The sequence below is a fragment of the Sardina pilchardus genome, chromosome 24, assembly GCF_963854185.1.
Source record: "Sardina pilchardus chromosome 24, fSarPil1.1, whole genome shotgun sequence".
Lineage (NCBI taxonomy): Eukaryota > Metazoa > Chordata > Actinopteri > Clupeiformes > Clupeidae > Sardina > Sardina pilchardus.
In genome coordinates, this window is record NC_085017.1 from 25,050,857 (window position 1) to 25,074,856 (window position 24,000).

The following is a 24,000-nucleotide window of genomic DNA, read 5'->3' on the forward strand; positions in this document are numbered from 1 at the left end:
ACTCCACACCGTTGAAAAACAAACGCTCTCCTCTGTGCCTCAGATACTCTCCCTCTACCATGAGAGGTGACCACCCACCCTTGAATCTTAGTCGTTAAAACTTAGTGACCAAAGACTTATGAGACAACACTTGTTACTTCAGGCCTCTATACCTGAACGCAGAGTGACCCACACATGTTGGCTACTCATTGTTGGAGAATCGAGCCGGCACGGGTTAAGTGCATGTACTCCCATACATCACTTAATTATAAAGGCAGGCATTCATGTGTGACACATTACTGTGCCATGGAATTCAGCCTGCACTTAATTCATACTCCTTAGCTTGACTTGCTTTGGTGTTGGAATCAATATTGTTGGGGTTGGAAAGTCAAAGGCTTATCCTGGCGGTTGGTATCACTGGCCCGAAGCCAAAAGGGGGGATTTCGGTTGGCTTAGTGCCTGGATGGTGAGACAAACTAGTGTTTACAATCATACATCTGGGCCGAAATGTTGATATACGACTGAGTTACACACATGCATGATTCCTTACCATTCAGGAATGTGTGTCTTTAAAAAAAAAAAAAAAAAAAAAAACACCTCCTATTTGTTAGGTCAGATTATTTACTGTAAAGTTTCTGCTTGTTTTACTAAACAGTGTTACGGGACTTTTCAATGTAATTGCAGGGTGCACTGAGAGCCTGATGTGCCTGAGGGTGCACTGTGTTCTGTAAGACCTCAACCCCCTTCCCCTTTTCACGGTTGAGCAAAGGGGGAAGAGGGAGGGGGGGGTTACTGTCTATCTGTCCTGAGTTAACGGACTCTCTCTTCCTCTCTCTCAAAATCTCATTCTCACTCACTTGTTCTTTTGTACACTACGTACGCTGGGAACGTCACCAGTGTTCAAACATGCACACACCCATTTATCTGGCACACACACAGACACACACACACACACAGAGAATGAGAGAGAGTCCACCCTACGAAAGTATTCAGAAGCTACCTCCAAAAATCTGAATATTATCTGGCAACATTTTCAGATCATGATGTGTGTGATCTTCCAGCATAGTTCATCAAATTGTTTTATGACCATCAGCTTTGCGCTGTTCTCTTCCAGATCCCAAAGACAGAGAGGGAATCCTGAGGACCGTCTGCTGTGACTGGCAAAGCCCAGAGTTCTGACCTAGGATCAGTTCGAGTGATCGCTGACCCCTGCCGAGGGGCCAATGCGACATCCAATGACCCACGAGAGAGGAGCTAATCACTTCCTGTTTGGACTTTCACCCTTTGGTCAGCCAGTCCGGACGCAGCACATTGCGCTCCGATGGAATGACATCACACACACACACACACACACACACACACACACGCACACACACACACACAAACACACACAAACACACACACACATACACACACACACACACACTTCCCCTGGCTGTGTGAATACATTGGGAATGTGGTGCATTGGCGGTTCTCTTTGCGAGCCGAGGTAATCCCTGTGTGTACAGAACGCATGGCTGCCCCCAGGGCGTAGAGGACTCATGCTTTAAACACAAGAGTCCGAGCCGTGGATTATGGGAAACTGGATGACCAAATATGAATGCCCTGCATGGGAAATATAACACTGTAATTTGGGGGGGGGGGGGGGGTGCACCACTCTGCTGGAGATGATGGGCAATGACAGCGACGCCCAGCACAACGTGTTGTAGTTGTGAGGTAGAGTATAGGATATATAGGAGTCACAGAGATCATACTTTATGTTTATGTAGATTGAGGCCAACAGCCGTTAATTATCTTGAGGCAGTAGAGAGAAATGTGCCATTCTGCTGGATGTTTGGAATGTCTGTTCTGTATGGAAAAGGAGTTAAATGAAGGAATGTCCTGTCACAGAATATCAGCGCTAGTCCAGAATAGACATGGTGTGGACCGAAAATGCGCACAGTATGGTCACTGACATGTGCATCTGCAGTGTGGGCAGTGTGCACTCACAGACACACAGACACAGACACAGACACAGACACAGACACACACACACACACACACACACACACACACACACACAGACACAGACACAGACACAGACACAGACACAGACACAGACACAGACACACACACACACACACACACACACACACACACACACACACACACACACACACACACACACACACACACACACACACACACACACACACACACACACACACACACACACACACACACACACACAAACACACCTTAGCTGGCTCCTGGTGTGTGCTGGCCATCTTGAGGAAGGCTCTCTCCACTTGCAGAGCATTGTTTACCATCTCGGCCTGTTAAGTAAACAAATACACCAACACAGTTTGACACAAAAACAAATAAAAAGCACACAGTACCAAAAAACATCCCACTGAGCAGATTTGAATGAGATTTGATAATCCATTCTTCCCCAGCGTATGTGTGTGTGTGTGTGTGTGTGTGTGTGTGTGTGTGTGTGTGTGTGTGTGTGTGTGTGTGTGTGTGTGTGTGTGTGTGTGTGTGTGTGTGTGTGTGTGTGTGTGTGTGTGTGTGTGTGTGTGTGTGTGTGTGAGTGTGTGAGTGTGTGTGTGAGTGTGTGAGTGTGTGTGAGTGTGTGTGTGAGTGTGTGTCCATGTCTGAAAACCCCTCCTTACTATGATCTAATTCATTCTATAACTCACTATACACTCACTCTGAAACATCAGTGTCTTTCTACTCCTATCAGGTCTCCCCTGTGACATCTTTGATGTTTATCTTTATCTATGGTGATGTCTCAAACCGTATACTTCCATAAGTATACTGCTAGTGTAGGCTGGGTGAACCTTGCCTGACCTGCCGACGAATTTGGATTTCGCCCCGGCACCTCAGGCTGGAAACCTCTGCACATCTACCTCCCCTGCTTCCTGTCCACAATCTTTGGGTCCAATCACAAACTAGCATCATCCAAAAGACGCACCGGATCGTTGGTCTGGTTGAAGGACCATTCAAGCGTACAGAGTCATTTGAACGATCCCCATTGATCACGCCTCTTGTGCAGTAGAAATAGCCAGACTACTGCTAGTGTGCACTGAGCAGTCACATCCCACCTTTCAATGGCTAATATTGTCCCAATAGCTGCACTATATAGTTAAAACTAAATATTTAAAGTGTGCAAGTCAGTGGTATGAGACACAGTCCAAATCTTTCTCTCACACATGATTTCAACGCAATTCACCTTCTCTGCATGCATTTTCACCATATATTCCCTCTCTCTCGGGCTCTCTCTCTCTTTCTCTCTCTCTGTATGCTAACTCTCTCTCTCTCTCTCTGTGTCTTTTTGTCTCATTTCCTCTCTTTCCTCCCATCTGCTCCCATCTTGATGAGGTCTCTCGGAGCTCTGTGCAGAGAGAGAGAGAGAGAGAGAGAGGAACTGTTCTCCATTGCAGGGCTTTACCATACCTTAAAAGGCAGGCCTGCCTGATTGAACAAAGAAAAAAGAAACATACAACTGAACTCTCCCTCACCCCTTCCCCCCATCCAGAGCTGTCAGAGCAAGAGACAGAGCGAGAGATCTGAGAAAGCTGCTCCTCGGCCAGGAGGCAGAATAACCCCTGTTCTGTCCCCGCTAATAAGATTTACACATGAGTGAAGGGGAGAGAAATGAAATCTTGTAAATGTTGAGAGACCCCTTTCTCTATTTCTCTGATCCATGTGCAAGAATCCAGGGCTGGTGTGAGGAGAGAACATGACAGTGTTTTGAATAGCTCCTCCAAACACCGGCACTAAGCAGTGTTTGGTGCCTGTTTCACCTGTTTTTACCAAGGCAGTGGCACAGGACTCAGCTACGCAGAACACATATTTGAATTTTGAACACACACACACACACACACACACACACACACACACACACACACACACACACACACACACACACACACACACACACACACACACACACACACACACACACACACACACACACACACACACACACACACACACACACACACACACACACCACACCACACACCACACACACATCATAAGATTACTTTGCTCACATATCCAGCCTCATTTGGCAGTCTGAAACTCTCTGAAAAGTTTATCTTTGTTTGCTTGTCCAGTTACGAAGAACGTGATTAAAGGGGAGTCCGCGATTCTAACTCAATTCCCTTTATGTGAGATTTAGTGTATTGCTCCTCACAGTCTGACAGTGTGCTCATGAAACTTCAGCCCAATGCCAGCCAATCAACAGACTGCGTAAAGGAGTACGGAGGAAAACGGTGCAAATCTGATTGGCTATTGAGCTCAAATAAACAACCTTTTGCCAGAATCGTGGACTCTAAGAGATAGTGTGAGATAGTGTGCATAAAAAGCCCTCTGTCGGGCCCCGGCAGTGGCGCGACTGGCTGGGGCACCAGCACCGCACGCCGGCGACCCGGGTTTGATTTCCGGATCCTACCCCAACGCTCTCTCCCATTTACTTCCTGTCTCTATTCACTATCCTATCATTAAAAGGCATAAAAGCCCAAAAAATATACTTAAAAAAAAAAAAAGCCCTCTGTCTGTCTCTTCTCGAATATCAATCATTCTCCTCATCATCTCTCTCTTTTTTGAACTCACATGTTGGGCGACATCCCCCCCGATGGCTCGACTGTGCTTCAGATACTCAGCCACTGGTCCCCTCAGGAGCACATCAAACGCCTCCATCCACTCCGACATGACTGTGGCAATGAAGAGGACGATGAGGAGAGGAGGAGAAGAGGAGGAGGATGGAAATGAAGAAGCGGAGGAACAGAGGAGAGAGCGAGAGGAAAGATAAAATGGAGAAAAGGGAGAAAAGAGGGATGAAGAAGAGACCCGATGAAGGAGTGAAAAACAACAAAGGTATATTTATCTCAAAATCTACAAAATCTGTGTAAAGAGGTCGGCTTGCTGGCCTGTTTCGGGTGGAGGAGGGAGTTCACTCACCTCCATTTATTCCATTCACCATGTCTCCATTGGCCATGCCCCGGTCCTGTAACTTGACAGACACCTCCTCCAAGCGAATCACAGCCTGTTCCAGGCGCTCTACGAGCGTTTCCATGCTTCTGCGTCTACAAGAGGACAGACGTGTGAATATCGCGTGTGTGATACATCTTAAAACCAGAGACGGTTTATAAAGCGAGACGATTCATATGAGGGTAAATTCTGGTTTCATTGTGACGCAACTGCCACTCCCATTTAGGAGGCAAACGGAGGTATTTATATGGGAGAAATAATTCTACACCTTTCTAAACCGATTATTTCGTCACTGAACACGCCCCTTTAGGAGGCAGGAAGTGCTGCTATTTTGTTCCATTGAAAAACCCCTTTATGATTCATCTTAGTAACTATACGATCTTTGTTAAAACCCAGACGTAAACCACTTCCACACTTGAACCTCAGACATGCAAACATGTAGCCACGGTCACATAATAAACAGAACCAAAATCCCATAAACATTAATCGACACAAACACAGACACACATTCTGTCCCAGAACATGAATCTGACCCTTCTTAACATGGTGACACTTTGGGAATACTCATCTAATGAGAGAAGTGAGGTGGTCAATTAAAGTACAAATACACACCGACAAATACACACACAGAGACACTCACTCACACTCATGCATAGACCACACACACACACATACACACACACACACACACACACACACACACACACACACACACACACACACACACACACACACACACACACACACACACACACACACACACAACACACACACACACACACACACACACACACACACACACACACACACACACACACACACACACAGACAGTGCAACCACTGCATCCATCTTTTAAAGTCCTTATGACGCAAATCACTGAAACCTTTCTGTTTTAGCAAAAACATGCAACCTTCAGGTGCTCGTGGCTGACTCGTGACAGGCAGCATCTCTGAGAAATAAACACCATTCCACTAACTTCATCCATCACAAGCCTCTCCTGTCAGAACACCAACACTGGCCGACATGGGGAAAGACCTTCCCCAGGGTGGAAATATGCAGCGAGCATAGCCCGCATATCTCAGCTAAACTAGAGGGAGCAGAATAAAACCTTACAGGGAGAGAGAGATGCACAGACTCACAACCCCACTCACTCACTCACACATACACACACACACACACACACACACACACACACACACACACACACACACACACACACACACACACACACACACACACACACACACACACACACACACACACACACACAAACACACACACACACACTGACAGACACAGAGAGTACATGTGAGTGGAATAAACCCCGTGGGTAGCAGGAGGACAGCAGGCTGCTGATGGGTCTCTCTGTGGCCTCCTGGGACTTTCTCCAGGTGAGCAGAGAAGCAGCTGCAGCAGCAGCAGAGAGAGGAGAGGAGAGGAGAGGAGAGGAGAGGAGAGGAGAGGAGAGGAGAGGGCTGCCCTTCTGGGACGGCTGAATAATTCAGAGGAGACCGGCTCCATTATTCATCACTAGCACAACTCTTGCCCAGGAGCAAAGACAGCATGGGCCACGGCGATAGAGAGAGAGCCTCTCTGTGCCGTCTCTCATCAGAAATGGATTTACAGTACTGGCTCTTCAGGGGCTCTTGAGTTTACGGGCTCTTTTTTCCCCCTTTCTGACACGTCTATGTGGCGATCATAAAGATGATAGATAGATAGATACTTTATTGATCCCCAAGGGGAAATTCAAGAATAGTCTACGTAGTCTGCAGGATGAAGAGATAGATGGAGTTTTGAACCCCTGTATCTCTTTGGTACCAAGAAACCTTGTAGACTTGTAGAACCTCAAAGAGAAGCGGCAGGTTCACAGTTCAGAGTTTACACAAGCTCCCCCCCCCCCCAAGGGCCAGCTTTAAGGTGTCACTCCTGATTTCATCCTGTTATGGCCATCATTACGCTTTAAGGTTACTCTTGAGAGATCTTGACACTTTTCGAAGGCACCTTGAGATAATGAGAACTGCTACAACTATGCCAGGCTACCAAAGTTAAGCTGACATAAATAACCTGAAATGAAAGGACTTGAACTGCAGGGGGGGAAAAAATATGTGTCTGAGGCAGTGAGCTAATATGGCACGCTGTGATGTCATTCTAGTGAGTGAGTCAGACACATTTTATGCTTGTGTTGAATATCATGGACAAGAGAGGCAGGGGGTGTCCCAGGGAAGTTCTCCATCAGCACCCACGTCTCACGGCTGTCTCATAACTCGGATTCAGAGCGTCTCACAGGACGACATGCCCATCAGGAGCTGGCACATCTAATCAAATGCTCAAGTGTAACATTCTGGACCAGGCAGGCGCAGTGGCAAGTCGCTGGGAAAACCCCTGGAGTTGTGCTGTATGCCTTCACTGCATGGTCTGGTGGTCTGTATGGTTTACTGGCATGATCGCACTCTTGGACTCTATAGGCTTTTAGCATTCAACAACCCCATGGTCCAAACACTGTGGTTATTTATGGAATTATAAAACACCAGCATATTCTGCCAGCATTGTTAATTTGTGTAATATGGTGTCCATTTGGGGTATTTCAGGAAACAAGTCACATGTAGATGTTCTAGAACAACTTTGTGCTGGATGACAGAAATATACAGCATCAGCACTGAACAGATTTGCTGTTCCTAATTCCTATATCATACAATGACATTGCACAGAACATTTTATATTAACTCAGCATCCCTAACTTGTCCAGGGTGAATACAACAGCCATGACACTGCAGTGTAATCATAATGGGGCAGGACACTGTGACACTATATGTGGAGTTTAAGTGATGCTGTAAAAATACTTAATATCAGTGTTACACAACATTTGGAAAAACATACTGAAAATACAAAAAAAAGCACGTAAAATCTCTCTCTCTCTCTCTCTCTCTCTCTTTCTCTCCATCACATAGACAGATACACTCACACAAAAGAAGAGGAGAATGAAAGAGAGAGAGCCAGTGATAATTAATAGTGACCCGATGTGGAAAGCGACACGTCATCGGTGTGATCCCTCTGGAGAATTCGCCAGGCCATGTCAAATACCAGAGGTGGGCCTCACCAACTATTTCTGCCATCACACACACACACACACACACACACACACACACACACACACGCACACACACACACAGAAAGACAAAGAGAGAGAGCGAGAGAGAGGGAGAGAGCGACAAGTCCAATAACTAAAGACAGTGATGGGTGTGTGACATTGTAGGCCCAACCCTGTGCTCACCACCCACAATACCCCGTTCTGCCTCACTGTGGCATCTGGCCATTGAGGGCCTGTTCGATGTCCTCCGCTCCGGATGCTGGATGTAGGCCTACTTTCTGATCTACAGTTCAGTCTCAGCTATGGTCGTATAGAAACTATACAATAAACACAGTGGCTATCTGGCACGGGGGGTCGACACTGAGAATGGGAGCATTGGGAAGCACACTGCCATGCAACTCAGAAACCCATGTGGGTCGGTGGCTAATGTACTGTTTACATAAGAAATCATATATCTCAGACTAATTATCATACAGATGCACACATGTGCAACAAAAACTTATTTTCTCAAAACCCCAGATTCAGTTTCGCCAACTGGACCATCAAATAAGTGGATTGTAATTTATTTCAATACAGGGCTGCAACATGACGATTAGTTTCAGAGCCAATTCATCTGTGGGTCATTTTTTATTGTTTGATTAATAAAATATCAGAAAAGGGTGTAACATTTCAATCAGTGTTTACCAGAGCTCCAGTTTGTGTCCTCAAATGGCTTGTTTTGACTACACAGTACACACCAAAGATATTTAGTTTACTGTAATAGTGTGTCCAAATCCATGTGTCCAAATCATATCACATGTCCTATCGTAATCACTGTTCAATAATAATTTAATAACACTTCATCTGATAATGAACCCAAAACTGTTCAGTCCATGAAACCTTTTATTGGATAAGTATCCATGCATTGTGGATACAGCTGCATGATGAATCCTGACTTTTGAGTAAGCTAGATGTGATAAATTCATCAATCAGTCTCCAGGATCTATACACGAAAGGACAACATCTTCAATTATTCCCAACTTTATCCAAAAGTGTGTGAATGCTTTACAGTGTCTCCTCTTGGTTTTCTTTCAGATGCTCTTCAGATAGTTTACAGTAGATTGACACAGACCTTCAGGCCAAGCATGTAACTGGGTTCAAGACTGCCATCTGATATTTGGGCTATATGAGGCGTCTGAAGTGGGAGACAAAAACACACATGCGCAGACGGACACATTCAACCACGCACTGAGACGTAGAGCGACTGAGGTAGGGCCCACACACAGTAGGCTATCCATCAAGGTGAGAGAATGGCCTGACGCAATCACACAACAAAAACTTCTGACAAACATATATGTTGTAATGCATTATACCTCAACAAGTAATTGACAACAAAAAAAAAACACCACTATAATTATTAGGATCTTACACTTCAGTGATCACTAACAATAATGAACCACAGCATTAGACGAGTGTTGAGCCGTGATTTCCCTGAGGAAGACACAGAATGTATACATTTACAGCATGACACATTAGACGTATTTCAGTAAGATATCTGGCTTATGTCCAAGAATGTGGACATAAAATCTTACGGAGTGGCTCTGATTTATCATAGCCTATCCAATCCTCAGTGGGGAACGTGACAGGTGCTGCAAGGACCTATCTACCTCCGCAGTGATGTAGCTAGTCCCATGGATTGTGGACAAAAAAAGAGGCTACACAATAACGAGAGAAAACGAATGGAAAATGAAAAGGCTTTTTGTTCGAACCTTTGTTGTTACTGATGTGTCTTCTGTTTAACTGCACACACAGCAAATGTCTCCTCACACAATACACGCATGTTTCAGTGGAGCGCGCCAGCCACAAGCGTGTCACCCGCTCTCTCTCGCGCCATCGAATCCTTGTCTCAACTATTTGGTTCAGGAGGTTGCCGTAATTAAATAAAGTTGATTTACCTGTGTTCTCTTCCCTGTTATTACGGCAGTGTTGTATTTCTGTTTCTTGTTCCCACACGTCCTCAAACGAGCTGGTCCCTGCGCGCGTCCCTTCCCCAAGCCTTCTTGTCAGTCAACTGAGCAGGGCAGCAAACGCTTCCGGGACTTCCAAATAAAGCAACATCAGTGAACCTGCGAGAGGACCGGGGAAACACACAGGGATAATTCCCAGACGATGTCCCGTCTCCTTCTCTCTCTCCTTCTCTCTCTATCTCTCTCTCTCTCTCTTGCTCTGTTTCTCTCTCTCTCTCTCTGCGTAGCGTTGGGCGCCGCTGAAATAGCGTAATTCTGGAGCGTATAATCAACGGCTAGCCTACACGGCAGCAGGGGAAGGTAAATTACAGCGCGACCATACATTTGATACCGTCTGCTGCACTTGACTTAATTTCTGCGTACTGAACTGTTCAGTGAAACTTAAAGAAGCCCTCTGACGTAGTCATATTTGTTTTATTTAGACAGAAGTTCTGCCAATAAACATAACAGGTATGTTGCGCCTAAACAACAACTCCCTCCCCTGTCTAAATTCAGACCATGTTTATCTTGAGATATTTGGTGTTTTTGGACAGATTAACCTATTGAGAGAGCTGTATGGAGTCAGGTGGATAATTAAGCCCACATTTGTTCAGAGGGTTTGGGTTGGGGGTGGGATGGAATCACAACATGTCTGTTAAGCCAGCATGTTCTTTCAGTTTTTGCTGCCCTAATTCTGGTGGGACTGTCTCTGGGGTGACATTGATGAAGAATGGAAAGAGTGTGTCTATGCTGTGTCATTCTGCATTTGTGTGTGAGTGAGTGCATGTGTGTGTGTGTGTGTGTGTGCTTGTGTAAAAGTAGGCCTAAGTGTGTCATGTTACAGTTGACAGAAATAGTCGGTGACCAGCCAAGATATCGTTGAGATAGTTCAGCCTACTGGCATCTCTTATTGATTAGGAAGTCTCTGAATTATTGACCAGCCTGTGGACACACATCTGCCATTTTGAGATGCTTGTGAGGGTGACGTCTGGACCAAACTGGTGCTGGAGGGATCTGCAACTAGGCCAACATGGCGAGGCAGTGATCAATGGCATGTTTGCGAAACCTTGGTGATGCTATTTTCATAACCAACAGTCAGGGCAGACTTATGAGGCAATACGGCGATGGTGAAGTTCTGGAAGCATCTACTGCTACTCTTTTCAATCCTTTGAAAACCTTTCTGTTTCAATCCTACAGTGATCGTCAAAAGATGCCACATTACTTTACTTTACGTTACTTTTGCAAAGAATGCATTGGGAACAGCCATGCTGAGCAGCAGACCCTCCTTTTGGTTTCAGTCTGATCCACCCATCAGCTCCTATCTGGCAAAGAGGGCTCCAGTTACATGAAGGTAGATCTGGCTACACCTTGACTTGAGCTGGAGGGATCCAGTGATGGGATGTTTGTCAGTCACAGATAAAGGAGATGGCTCACAGCCTATACCTTAATCATAAATGTATGCTCTTGTAAGGCTTTTAGAATCCTTTGCCTTGCTCACAACATTTTAGTTTCCAAACATCATCTTCAGGATTTTAAGAAAAAACATTAATGGCTAGCATAAGCCTAAGTACCTTCATGCTTCCTTTTTTAAGTCTATATACAAGAATCCTTGAAAAACACTCTTACAACACTCTAGAATAATAGTTAGTGACTACAGATATCTCAAAATTTAGAATTAATCACAGATTTCACAAGCCCTGAGCACCTGATAAACAGAGATCAATTTTTCCAGGAAATTGATTGTCTATCTGGTTCCGTTGAGTTTTACTCAGCACAAAACTGAAATGTTATCAGGAACAAAACCTGCTACACTCACCTTCCTTCCAAGACAAGGGTATCCTACAGTACTTTACATTCATGTTTTAAGTTTGGTAACACAAGTATAACTGGAAATTAACAAAAGAAGCAGCAGCAGCAGCAACACCATTAAAAAAAAATCTAAATAAAAACATCTGTGGAACACTAAGAACACCTCAAATGAGCACAGTCAAGCCGATTTGAGAATCATTTATTTCCATGTATAGAGTAAATAGTGTTGAAACTCTTAAATAAAGTTTGAATACAAACAGGACCTTTGCATTTTAAATAGTAGATAACACATACATGCCTCCAATCCAGTGACAATGAAAAGCTTTCTTAAAAAGTTTTTTTTGTCATTTATTTTCATATTTTCCCTTGTAAGAAATAATTCAAGTATAAAAATTCCCAACATATGTAAAATAGCCCGTCTGAGGAGTATTAAAAGCAACAGAAGCAACAGCTATTCAACCTTGACAACGACTATACATTCTAATGTATGTTGAGCAGCACTTTGGGCTGTTTCTCCTTGGATGTCATTTCAACAGTTCTAGAAAACAAAAGAGGCGAAAAAAGGGACTATCTGCCCTGTAACAGGGCCAGCATTTTAAATAAAGTTTCGTACAAACGGCATTAAACTAGCCAATATTTAATGTCATGTCATGTTCTAAAATGCAAAATGCACAAAAACTAGAATTGTACAGTGCACATACAGAATTCCATCTTAAATAAATTCTACATCAATATTTTGGTTCAGTATGTTAATCATAATAATAGTAATAATAAAAGTAATAATGATAATAATAATACAACTAAATCTACTGAATAACTTATATGCCATGAGATGAACACATGATAGTGATACAGTACCGCCACAAAGCCTTCATCTTTCAGGCGCAACACAGTCACCTCTCTGAATAAATATCTTAAATAGTCAATCTCTGCTCTCTTAAATAGCATTACGAAAGTAAGGCACAGGGGTACCCTTTTACATTTGCAGGTGAATCCTTTAAAACTAGAGTGCTGCTTTGTAATACAAAAATATGGTGTTAGTTCTTCTGAGAATGTAGCTGTTCTTTGTTTTGCTTTGTTGTCTTTCTGCTTGTCAAAAATCCATCCTCGCTTACGGAGGACTGATGCTGGTGGCTGGCTCTTCTGCTGGATGAGGAAACCACAGAGGTGGTGGTGGTGGTGGTGGTGGATGTTTTTGGGGTGCTCCACAGTCGACGGAGGTGTGAATTGGACAGGATGGGCCAATGGTGGGTACACGTGTAGGACAAGGAGAGGTTACCGGGCCATCACCCATTGTGCACCTCATGTGGTCTCTCTCTCTCTCCGTCTCTCTCTCTCTCTCTCTGTCTTTCTCTCGCTTTCTCTCTTTGTCTGTCCCTACAGCACACTGAAGTCCCACACAGAGGAGGTCCGACTGCTGGATGGGACGTTGGGAGGTGGTCGGGGTGGGGGGAGCTTGGCCAGGGGCTGGGATGGGGGGGGGGGGGGGTGAGGAGTCCTCCAATCCTGCTGTGGGTCTGGAAGTGCTGACGCGGGTGGTGGGGGTGTGGGGCACAGAGAGGGATTAAAATGTGACAGCTCAACAAACGAGCACAAGTGATGCGTTCTTTCCAGAGCAGTCGGCCTGTGTGTCACTGCCTGTCCCCTGCAGCTGTTGCCCAGCGCGCGCGCACACACACACACACACACGGATAGACACACACACACACACACACACACTAACCCCCGGTACGAGAGAGAGGGACTGCACCACCATGCTACCTGTCCTCCATGTCCATATTCTGTGTGTGTGTGTGTGTGTGTGTGTGTGTGTGTGATGTGATGAATCATTCTTCTCATTCACACATTCTTATTGCTCAACACTGATTTGATGGACCTAACTAAGAAGCTTCAGTGAATCAGCGTTTCCTACAGTTGCATGTTTTTTTGTTAATCTCTATGGAGTGCACGTATGAATGTATGTATGTGTGTGTGTGTGTGTGTGTATGTGTGTGTGTGTGTGTGTGTGTGTGTGTGTGTGTGTGTGTGTGTGTGTGTGTGTGTTGTTTTGCATAGGTCAAGAGGTCAAAATGAGAGTCAGAGAAAAAAGGGACATTCAGCATTTGAAAGATGAAAGGTAGTTTTGAACATGTGACATGAGCTACAACTGTGTTCCTAACGCTCTCGCTCTCTCTCTCTTTTGCGCTCTCTCTCTCTCTCTCTCTCTCTCGCTCTCTCCGTTTCTCCACAGTTATTCCTACAATTCCCTGATCGGCAGAGGTCTCTAATCACTGTAAGATGCTCCGTTTTTCCCTGATAAATCAGAAAATAATAATAATAATAGTAATAATAATAATAATAATAATTATATTATACTTCAATGCACTTAAGTAGACAGAACACAAAGGAGCCCTTTCAAAGGATAATAAATAAGGAGTTAGCGGGCTTCGGAACCACAATGCCGCAGAAGTCATATCACGAAATGACCTCCGACTTAAAACCTGCCCCCTACGTTAATGACAGCTAAGGGGCCTAAGGCCTCATCAACAGCTACAGTATACCACAGTGATTAGTCTTTGCTCTTCTTTAAGCAATAAATACTCTACTTTAATAATTATACCGTATGTCAAACAACAAAAATTGTAATAATAATAACAATAATGATAATGGTAAAAAGCTAACTCTCCTTCCATACTCTTCCTTGTGATTTTTTTGTCTCAATTTTTTTATCTTTGTTTTGTTCTTTTTTTTCTTCCTTTGTTCACTTGTTTGTCGTTTTTTTTGGTTTGGGAAAAAACACAGCAAGTTGGAAAGCTACGGAGTTCCCACCTCACCAGTCCACCTGTGCCAAATCACCACCCTCCCTTTCTCCTGCTGACAGCACATTCGTCCAGTCAGCGTCCACTCCCTTGCTTTCTCTTCCTCGTCCATGGCCAATCAGCAGCGAGCAGCTGGGGTGGGGGCAGGCAGCACCTCCCCATAACCCCCCCGTTGTCTGACCGCCGGTTGGCTGTTATTGCATGCGGTCAGCCTGCAGCTGCTGGGGTTGGTACTGGCCAAAGGCGGCGGCGGCGGCGGCAGCCGACCCGGGCGTGGCGGTCGCCAGGGGCTGCTGCACCGCGTAGCCGTATCCGGCGGTGGCGACGTAGCCGGTGGCGGCCGGAGAGGCGGCGTAGGGGTACTGCTCGTAGGCGGCGGCTGCGGCGGCGGCACTGGCGGCGGCGCTGTACTGGGCGTAGGCGGTGCCCGTGTAGTCGATGTAGGGCGAGGAGGCGGACGCGGCCGAGGCGGCGTTGGGCTGCACGTGGGGGATCACCACGCTGGGCTGCATGAAGGCCTGCGGGTACACGTAGTGCGCCGGGATCCTGCGGGACACACACACAGCAGCGCCCACGTCAGGGACAATCGGGAGCATCGACGTCATGACACAAACACACACACACACACCATACCATACCATACTGCCACAGAGCGAAAACACACTGCCAACACCAAGCAACCCCCACCCAGCCCAGTGAACACACACCCACACACACACACACCGACAGAAACATCCACAAATACACAATTCACCAACTAGGACAGAGCCCTCTGGAGTCTTTTACAGTTTAGTTAATAGGGTTGCCAGAACAGGGGTCACTGATGACCTCGGAGAGGCACTGAACAGTGTAGTCATCGGTCACTGTGGGTTGGCTTAAAAAAAAAAAAAGTCAGTATTTGAAAAAGGAACTCTTAATAAATCAATATAGCCATGTGAGGAGAGAAGTGGTAAAAACAACATGGCACCTATTATGCATCCACAACTGTCCAATCTGGAGGTGTGAGGATTCAGAACAAATTGGAGGGGGGGGGGGGCACATGACCACTGGGTGCTGATGTCACTGCACTTGGCTCAGATAGGGAGAGAGAGAAGGGGAGGAAAAGAAGGGAGAGAGAGAGGGGGAGAGAGAGAGAGAGAGAGAAATGAGGGGTGCTTTGTGAAAGTGTCCCTGCCACTTTGACAGCTGGACGGTTTTCAAAAAAGCCTCTGCTGGCTGTTTCCCCTCCGCGGTTGGACAATGAGCTGGGTTACACACACACACACACACACACACACACTCACAGTCAGACACACACAGGGCTGTTTTGATTAAATAAGCGAGCAAGAACAATGAGCACATTCTGTGTTTCACTGCTCTCATTTTCTAGCCTACACTCCTTTTCTGGTCTGTCTCTGCAACCTGGCGAGTTGGACCAGTGACCAGTCCCTCTTTTGAAAGTTTGGAATCAACCCTGAAGGAGGCAAGGGTGTGCGGCTTACTGAAATTGATGACTCAGATAGACAATTTGATTGAGAAATCGCTTGAGAGCAACAACCCATCATGGCAACCCTATAGGCAATTACATCACTGCCTTTTCTCATCTCACACACACACACACACACACACACACACACACTAAAAAGCTCACAAGCTAAGGCTAGGTCATTTAAAAAAAGATAGAAGGGAAAAAAAAAACGGACGAGGTAAAACACAAACTTCAAACCGAGGTCACAACGTCATCACAAGCCACGAGTCAGGAGCACACCACAAACACCCACTCCAAATCAAAACACAATAATACACATAAACAACAATACCCAAAGAGCAAGTTCTAAAATACGTAAAACTATATAAAAAAAAAACACATGTATCCAAATACTTCTATGTTATTCTATCTTAATACAATAATTCTATCCAAGTAAAACATCCCAAGTCTTAATGTAAAACACTTACATTCACACAGACACATACAAACTCAGTGTCATTAGAAGATAAAACACTTAAAAGACAAAATGCACCCAAGACACAAAGTATGAGCATACAGTCAGAACACACCAACCAACTCCACAAAACACAGAACACAAAACACAGCACAAAAACACACCGCAGAACTCGCATTCTCTGACACACACTAACACACACGCACACACACACACAAACACAAACACACACTACAGATGCAGTCCAGACCAAGATTCAACACACAGATCCTAAAACATATTACAAAGCTCTCCATAACCCCCCCCCCCCCCAAGAACAAGTATAGCCATCCATAGGCAAGCAAAAATACCAAAACAGTTCAAGCAAGACTATTTACCTCCCTAGCCATACACAATGTAAATATTTTCTGTGGTCTTTTATCATTACTTTGTGATTGAATTGTACGAGCACTACATCTTTCAAGAGCTTTCTAAGGAGCATATCCAAAAAAACTGAAATGCTTTTCCATGTAAGATTTGTCTTGTATGCTCATTTAGTCAATTGAGCCTAGCACTGCAATGTACTACAAGAACTATCCAAAAATCCTGTGTCCTTACAATTTATAGAGCAACAATAGCACAGGTATTTTGAAGGAGTGAGTTAAGGAGAACCATGTGGGGGAATATTGCCTATAGGACACTCAAATTGGTAAGCATCATCATTTAACTTAGATGCTTTTGCTTCTGCTAGGGGTTGTATTGTAATGGCCTTACTCAAAAACAAAAAATACGATTACCGATATTTCTCTCCTGAGCAACCGAAATATGCATGTTCATGACATCAATTTAAGGATAGTTTTAGAAAAACATTGATCACTAGGTCATACAAGGTTATGTAGCCAGTCATACAAAGTTGTATCTCTCAGGAAATAAAATGTGGTTATAGGCTTAAAAAAGGCTTAAATTAACCAGAGGTAAAGTGATGTCAAAGTGACACCAAAATTAATGGGGGTCAATTAGGTCCAACATCACATGTCGTTTCCAGGCCCAAGAGCTCTATGGTCCAAAAAAGTTTACTAGCTAGCCTGCCTGTTTTCACAACCTGTAAACCATGTCACCATCACCTCCATTTTAGTGAGGGTAGGAAAAAAAACATTGACTCTAACAGAGTAATTAGTGTAACTGTGCAGCCAGATCATATAACCAAGAGTCACCTCCTGGTCAACATGAAAAATGAGAGAAACAATACTCTTCTGCTTATTCACCCGTTCTGTTTGACAATTTCCTTTCTATGGTCATGACAGGCAGGGAAGAGAACAATCATATGAAAAAATAAATAAATGAAATTTTAAAAAAGCCCTGTTAGCTCCCTAGTCACATTGACGTCTTATTTCAAATCAAACAAGAAAAAATGGTTTCCTGCAGCATGACCCCTTAAAGTACAAGGCTTTGGCCCCCACAACGAGAGGTTATAAAATGGTGCATGTTTATCCTCTCCGGGTTCTGGTTTGGCCCAAAGACATACTCATACTCTACGGTGATAGTAGCCCAATTCTGCTGTCTCACCCTAGCTACAAGAGGGGGATTCTGGGATAGCACAGCTGGCCCTGGGACTTTGACTGGCAGCACCAACTGGACTCCGGCTATTTTCTGCCCCTTCTGTCATCTCCCGCAGGCCAGGCTGAAGTCCGGACTGTACCGTCCCTTGCCCCATTCAGGACACTTCTCCGAGTGCTCTGAATGCCACATGTAAAAACACACTGGCTAACTTGGGCTCTCTTTTACTATCTTTATACATGTTTATGTGGGTCTATCTCTATCTTCGACTGATCCATCTGTCTCCAACTCTGATCTAGCGTTGTTTGCTTTTATCGGCCTCCCAGTATCCACAGATCAAAAAACAAACAGTGAGCAAAAGACAACTGTTTTCTTCTGATCTAATCTGGATTTACAACGTTCATTTTCTTTCGCTATAGCTGATACTGTATCTACACATTGTGTTACACATCACATGCTCGCTACACTGAAAACTACCGATAAAATCTTTCAGAGCCGGAGAGAAACAGAGACGATGGTTGAACAACTCTGGACAAAGTGGGGGAGAGAGAGAGACACACACAAGAGACCACACCTGTTGTTGCTTTTGACCGAAACAGACTGATGCACAACATCAGGCCTGAGGAGGTCAGAGACTCTTCTTTTCAGCTGAGTCACCTATCGCCACCTCCGCCACATAGCACACCCGAGTCAGCTCCTGAAAGGTTTTACCTGAGGTCAGCAACCACACACAGCACAGCAATCACAGGCAGGCTGTGTTAATGTTAGTCTTTGGACTCGCAGCAGGTTGTGGTAGCAAGCCTGGATGTCAATGCAGGAGCGGTCCTTTGACAAGGCCCCCGGGCCACATGTAGGATACAACCTGTTTTTTAAAGGGCATCTCAGCGCTACATATCTGAGCCTAACCCCCCCCCCACACCCCACCCCCCCACCCATCGCCATCCGGCATAACCCCAGAGAGAGAGAGAGAGAGAGAGAGAGGGAAAGTCGGAGGGAGAGAGAGGAGAGAGAGGAGAGAGTGGGCTTCATGCAACTGCAGTGTCAGCAGTGCCGCCTTTGTGCCGCACAATGGGCCAACTTGTTTTCCTTAACGCGGCAGAGCCATGTGACACAAAGCTTGTTCAGGGGGCTGTGGCATCCAGACATTTGTTTGTGTCACAGCGTTGAGATAGAGAGACCTCGCTGTGCGGCACACAGACCCACACACACACGCACGCACGCACACACACACACACACACACACACACACACGTGCAACCCCCCCCTATATTGCACGTCTGTTGGGTCCCTTAACTTATACAAGTTGGACATCTTCCCTTCACTTTAGAAATGTATGTTGAGTAGAGTCGAGTTGATTATTATAATGCTCTGCAGTGCTGTCATTAATGTAAAGTCTTAAATGTACAGTGGTCTACAAATGCTATAAAATATGATTCTGGGCCCTATGTCCGAGATCCAGTGGCTAAAATTACAAAATAAGGAAGACACGATGGTGGACAACATGACTGACAGAGAAACAGCGAGAGAGAGATAGGGAAAGGGAGTAAGGCGGACAGAGGAAGGAGATTGCCATGACACGTATAGCAACTCAGTGGGTTATTACAGGGGTCCCTCCATTGGAGAGACTCTGACATAAAACAGCACAAAGGGGTCGCATGCAAGGGGATGGTTGTTGAAATGTTTTGTTGGGAAGGGGGGGGGGGGGGGGGGGACTCAACAAAGTCACACAAAAAAGGTTTTACTCACTCCAACAAGACATCAGAAAGAAAAAAAAACACAAATAAAACGTTTTGTTAAACGAAAAGAGAGTGAGAAAGTAACACAAGCTACAGCACAAAAGCACAAACTGAAATCCCACTTTGCGTCCACTCGGCAAAGTGAACACTTCCTCCAAACAGTGAAAAAGAACACCAAAACTCCATATCTTTTTTCCCCCCAAAGCACACAGTTTAGCTATCAACACCACTTCATAACGGTAAAAAAGGCACACACACAGCTCTAGAAACTAAACAAAACAAATCAAAACCAAAAATAAAAACTCCAACATACATGCATCTGTAATCACCATTTGAGCTTGTTTGTGTGTGTTTGACTCTAGAGGTAACAATGATCTGTGCAATTCTATTCCTCAAAGCACCAGTAATCTTAACCGATATCGAGCCTGTCGGACCAGAGAAAAATAGATAACATTTGGTCAGGCAGCAAGGTCCAGCATAAGAAATACATAAAATACATGAACAACAAACATTACACACACACGCGCACACACACTTCAAATCTCACTTGTTCCAATTATAGATGGCATAAATGTGCTACGAGTAGCATGTTTGATTAATCTGCTTAGTGTAACTAACCATTGAAAATAAAGGCTAAAGTAGTATGACTTAATGAGGATACACTATGAGAATCCATTCTGAACAGTACATGTTTATGTGCGTGTAAGTCTACATTATGTAACTGGTTAACTGTGAGTGGCCATCAGATTGGTTTTACGTTGGTTCTATCCATCCACTCATGTGTCAGACATCCCATTCAGTCTACACACATCCTCACACTTACCCATAAGGCCTCTGGATGAAGGCAGGATGGATCTGGGGCACGCCAAAGGTGAAGCCTGTGTGGAGAGAACCCAAACGAGTTAGCCTGCTTGGTTCTCAAGGACATCAGCATACAAGTAACCAGAAACCTAGACACAGTTAGTTGGCTCTAAAGAAAAGCTCTCCTAAATAAAATATAAAGCCATGAATCCAATTGCCATAAAGTTTTAAATTATCTAATTAACTTTATGGGCAATTTAATTAATCACAACAAGTAAACCATAAACACAACAAATGAGCCTCCTGAGGATGAAATGGTGATTTAGGGGGTAGCCATTCGGTCCAACAAAACATGGTCCATCATCGGACACTCTTACCTGGCTGCATCACCCGTGGCTTGGCCCCCAGGTATGCCAAGTTGACGTTGGCCTTCCTGCCATCAATGATGGGGTTTGGATCCTTGCATGCTCGGTCAGCGGCCGAGCGATCAGCCATTGTCACCTAGGCCACAGAGTAGGCGTAGCAGAAAAAAGATGTAAGAGGGTGTTTTGTGTTTCTCTCAAGTCCACGCAGGACGAATGAAGTCCAAATTATCTCAAAGGAACTACTGTAGCCCATCAATGAACATTTTCCAGAACGTGAACGTGCCTATGGTGCATAGTTCGGGTAAGCCTATGCAGACATAAAACAAACGAAATCCCTTGACACAACTTCAAAAAGAAACACTCCATCTGTGAGTGACCAGAGATAAACTTGACTTTACTGGTTCTTCTTTTGCAGAACTTTATTCAAATGAAGAGAGAGGAAGTTCAGCTAATTTACCATAAGGTTGTAACCACAAGTAGCCTGGGAATCTAGCACTGCTGCCAAACGTTTAGCAAGTTTGAGGTGTTGCTTAACATAAACAAAACAAAAATACCGTTTGAAATAGTAGAGAACATGTGGCTTACTTCAATGCGATGTGGTTTATTGCCCCTGTTTACAACCCATGGATGTGACCCAAGGTTCCATATAAGCAAAGTGATATAAAAAATGTCTTCTCTAGGCCTACTGTCTCCTACTGTCTGATAAATGTAGGTCTACACAATCGTCTTTAGACCACTGTGAGGTGATGCCTCGAATAACCCATCTTTCAACTCATGCCTATTCCTGGGTTAACTGACTGTACGGAGCGCTGAAGTGGAGGCTATTTCGACAGCAGAGTCTGTCAACAACCATTGCTGCCTATTACCAACAAGCTTCTTTTCAACGCGGTCAGTCTCTGCGGTCATTCTAGACAGCTGTGCTAACACAGAACATCACCTTGACTTTTTTCCCCTGAGTCACTACTGATTTGAGAGTACAAATGTATAGGCACTGTGGTTCCTGATATCTTAATGCCAAAGCACCACGTGGTCCTGCTTCCACTAAATGGTGACCCAACTTGTGTCATCATGGTACAAGGAATGCAATTTTAATAGGCCTACTGAATCAGCATTCTTCAGAAGAAATGCTTCTAATGGGGAAGGCGTTGTTTACAATGATTTGGCTAAACGGGGAGAGCTCTTTCATTTGATAGGCCAACAAGGGTTAAGTGACTGGAGAAAGGCAGATGTAAGTTGACGGCGTGGTTTGTGTTGCAATTGATCATTTTATGAGGTAACTTAACTCGACGCGTCTGACAAAACTAGTAGGTCAAGCACAACCACAAAACAAGGTTATGAAATAACCGTAGCATTAACAGGGACATGTGATTATGTTGCCCTTTAAACTGTTGCATTAAGTTAGCTGCGGGGCTGGAGTAAACTGCTATTTCGGAACAGGGAAGCAAGGATGAAAAAGCTTTACTTACAAATCCATAACCTCTAGACTTGCCAGTCTGTCTGTCGGTAATCACAACAGCCTCCTCAATTTCCCCGAACACCTCGAAATATTTCCTCAGACTCGAGTCAGTGGTGTGATATGGCAAACCTCCCACAAAAATCTTGGTATAAGTCGTGTCCTTCTGCGTAGTGTGCATCCTCTCGAGTCTTATTAGTGCAAAAAAAAAAAAAAACAATTTAGAAATAAATCAGTTGAAGAGAGGTTTTTGAGCTGATTATGCTATCACTATCGATAAAACAAACTTGATATGAATTAACGCAAACTCCTAAAAACAAGTTGATGAAGACAATGACACGATACCAAAAATATCAAGGTAGAGGTAGATTGTTTTATCGTCACTTGGATGAAATATGGAGCGGATTGTCTTCAAAGATCATCAGGTGGGTTCAACTCTTCTTCGGGACTGTCGTGACTACCAAAAAGAGCTTGTGATCCATTCCTAAAAGCGAATCATGTAAGTCCGCCCACTTCTGCCGGCAAGGGCGGGCGGCTCCGCCCAACGCGCAACACGCGCTCCGACAGCAAGCGCATGGAGAAATCAATCTGCTCAGTCAAAATATTGGCTATTGACATTTTTTTCCTCAAAATAATTCACCTTTCAACAAAAGAAACAATGACACTTTTCTCAAAAACTTTGACCTTTGACAAAATATGTTTTATTTTATGGAACGGAAAATAAACATTTCGTGAAACGACATAAACTAGGCCTACAGACAGAGCCACTGCACATCCTTCAATAAATGTTGTTGCAGACTAGTCTATCAGGGTATAGGACAATTTTGCTAAAGCCATCAGTGACGAGTTCATTATATTCACATGTGGTGATGTAAAGAAGGCTAATGCGTGCTGATCTAAAGCCGTTATCTATGCCTCTTGGGATATTTCAACAGGTGGTGGCTAGGCAGCGAGAGCAAAGTGCCGCAGGAACGCCTGTCTCCAGCAGCAATCCGATGACCGCGCCTGAAACAGGTGCAAGCGCCAAGCCTCTGATGTATACCTAGGCCGGCTACACTAGCAGATAGTATTACAGTAGGCCTACATAATACAACATATGTTTTAGGATGTTTCTTTTCTTTTGTCTTTTTTGCTTGAAGATCATTCTAAAGGATGGCAGACATTTGGTTTTCATGACAAATCCACTTGGCCTGTTGTGGGTTGCCATTTATCTTTATTTTGGTATTAATGTTTTCTTGCAGATAGGTCAATAATCCCTAACAAAATATTGCAGTCCTTCCAGAGATGTCGCCTGAGTTAAATAATTAAATAAATGGATACACTTTAGACCAATCAATTATGTTCCCTAACCTTTGATTGCGTTTAACCCACTCATTTTCGTTCAGCCTATAGCCTATGTTTTATCTTACATGGAAAAGTTTGCGTCATAGCAATATTTGCCTTTTTATAGGCTATGGTTCACAATAGCTGTCATTCTCCTTGTCTTCTTGCAATTAAGTCAAAGGAACATGATACGCAATCTGGTGAATTATTGATTAAGCTCATTA

The 24,000-nt window shown here is 44.4% G+C and overlaps 2 protein-coding genes and 1 long non-coding RNA gene across 4 annotated transcripts in view; 1 reads left to right on the top strand and 2 right to left on the bottom strand.

Annotated features, from left to right (window-relative positions):
- Positions 1-10,267, bottom strand: part of cap2 (cyclase associated actin cytoskeleton regulatory protein 2) — a 22,495-nt gene extending 12,228 nt beyond the window's left edge. The window contains exons 1-4 of one of the 2 annotated variants that reach the window (XM_062528922.1): positions 9,983-10,267; positions 4,930-5,054; positions 4,582-4,682; positions 2,217-2,294 (exon numbers count right to left, since the gene is read on the bottom strand). In XM_062528922.1, the coding sequence (XP_062384906.1) occupies positions 2,217-2,294; positions 4,582-4,682; positions 4,930-5,044 (294 nt within the window). In that variant the 5' untranslated portion in view covers positions 5,045-5,054; positions 9,983-10,267. The remainder of the gene's footprint in view (positions 1-2,216; positions 2,295-4,581; positions 4,683-4,929; positions 5,055-9,982) is intronic. The other variant, XM_062528923.1, reaches the window with a different exon arrangement.
- Positions 10,268-10,274: 7 nt separating this feature from the next.
- On the top strand, positions 10,275-11,378 carry LOC134072307 (uncharacterized). Its single transcript, XR_009937154.1, has 3 exons — positions 10,275-10,354; positions 10,477-10,504; positions 11,231-11,378. It is a non-coding gene; the product is annotated as an uncharacterized LOC134072307 (long non-coding RNA).
- A 647-nt stretch (positions 11,379-12,025) lies between these two features.
- Positions 12,026-22,930, bottom strand: rbm24a (RNA binding motif protein 24a). Its single transcript, XM_062528926.1, has 5 exons — positions 22,799-22,930; positions 22,467-22,644; positions 21,013-21,136; positions 20,658-20,712; positions 12,026-15,186 (listed from the first exon to the last, which is right to left on the bottom strand). The coding sequence occupies exons 2-5, from the start codon at positions 22,632-22,634 to the stop codon at positions 14,835-14,837; spliced, it is 699 nt and encodes a 232-aa protein (XP_062384910.1). The 5' UTR covers positions 22,635-22,644; positions 22,799-22,930; the 3' UTR covers positions 12,026-14,834.
- Between the last annotated feature and the right edge of the window lie 1,070 nt (positions 22,931-24,000).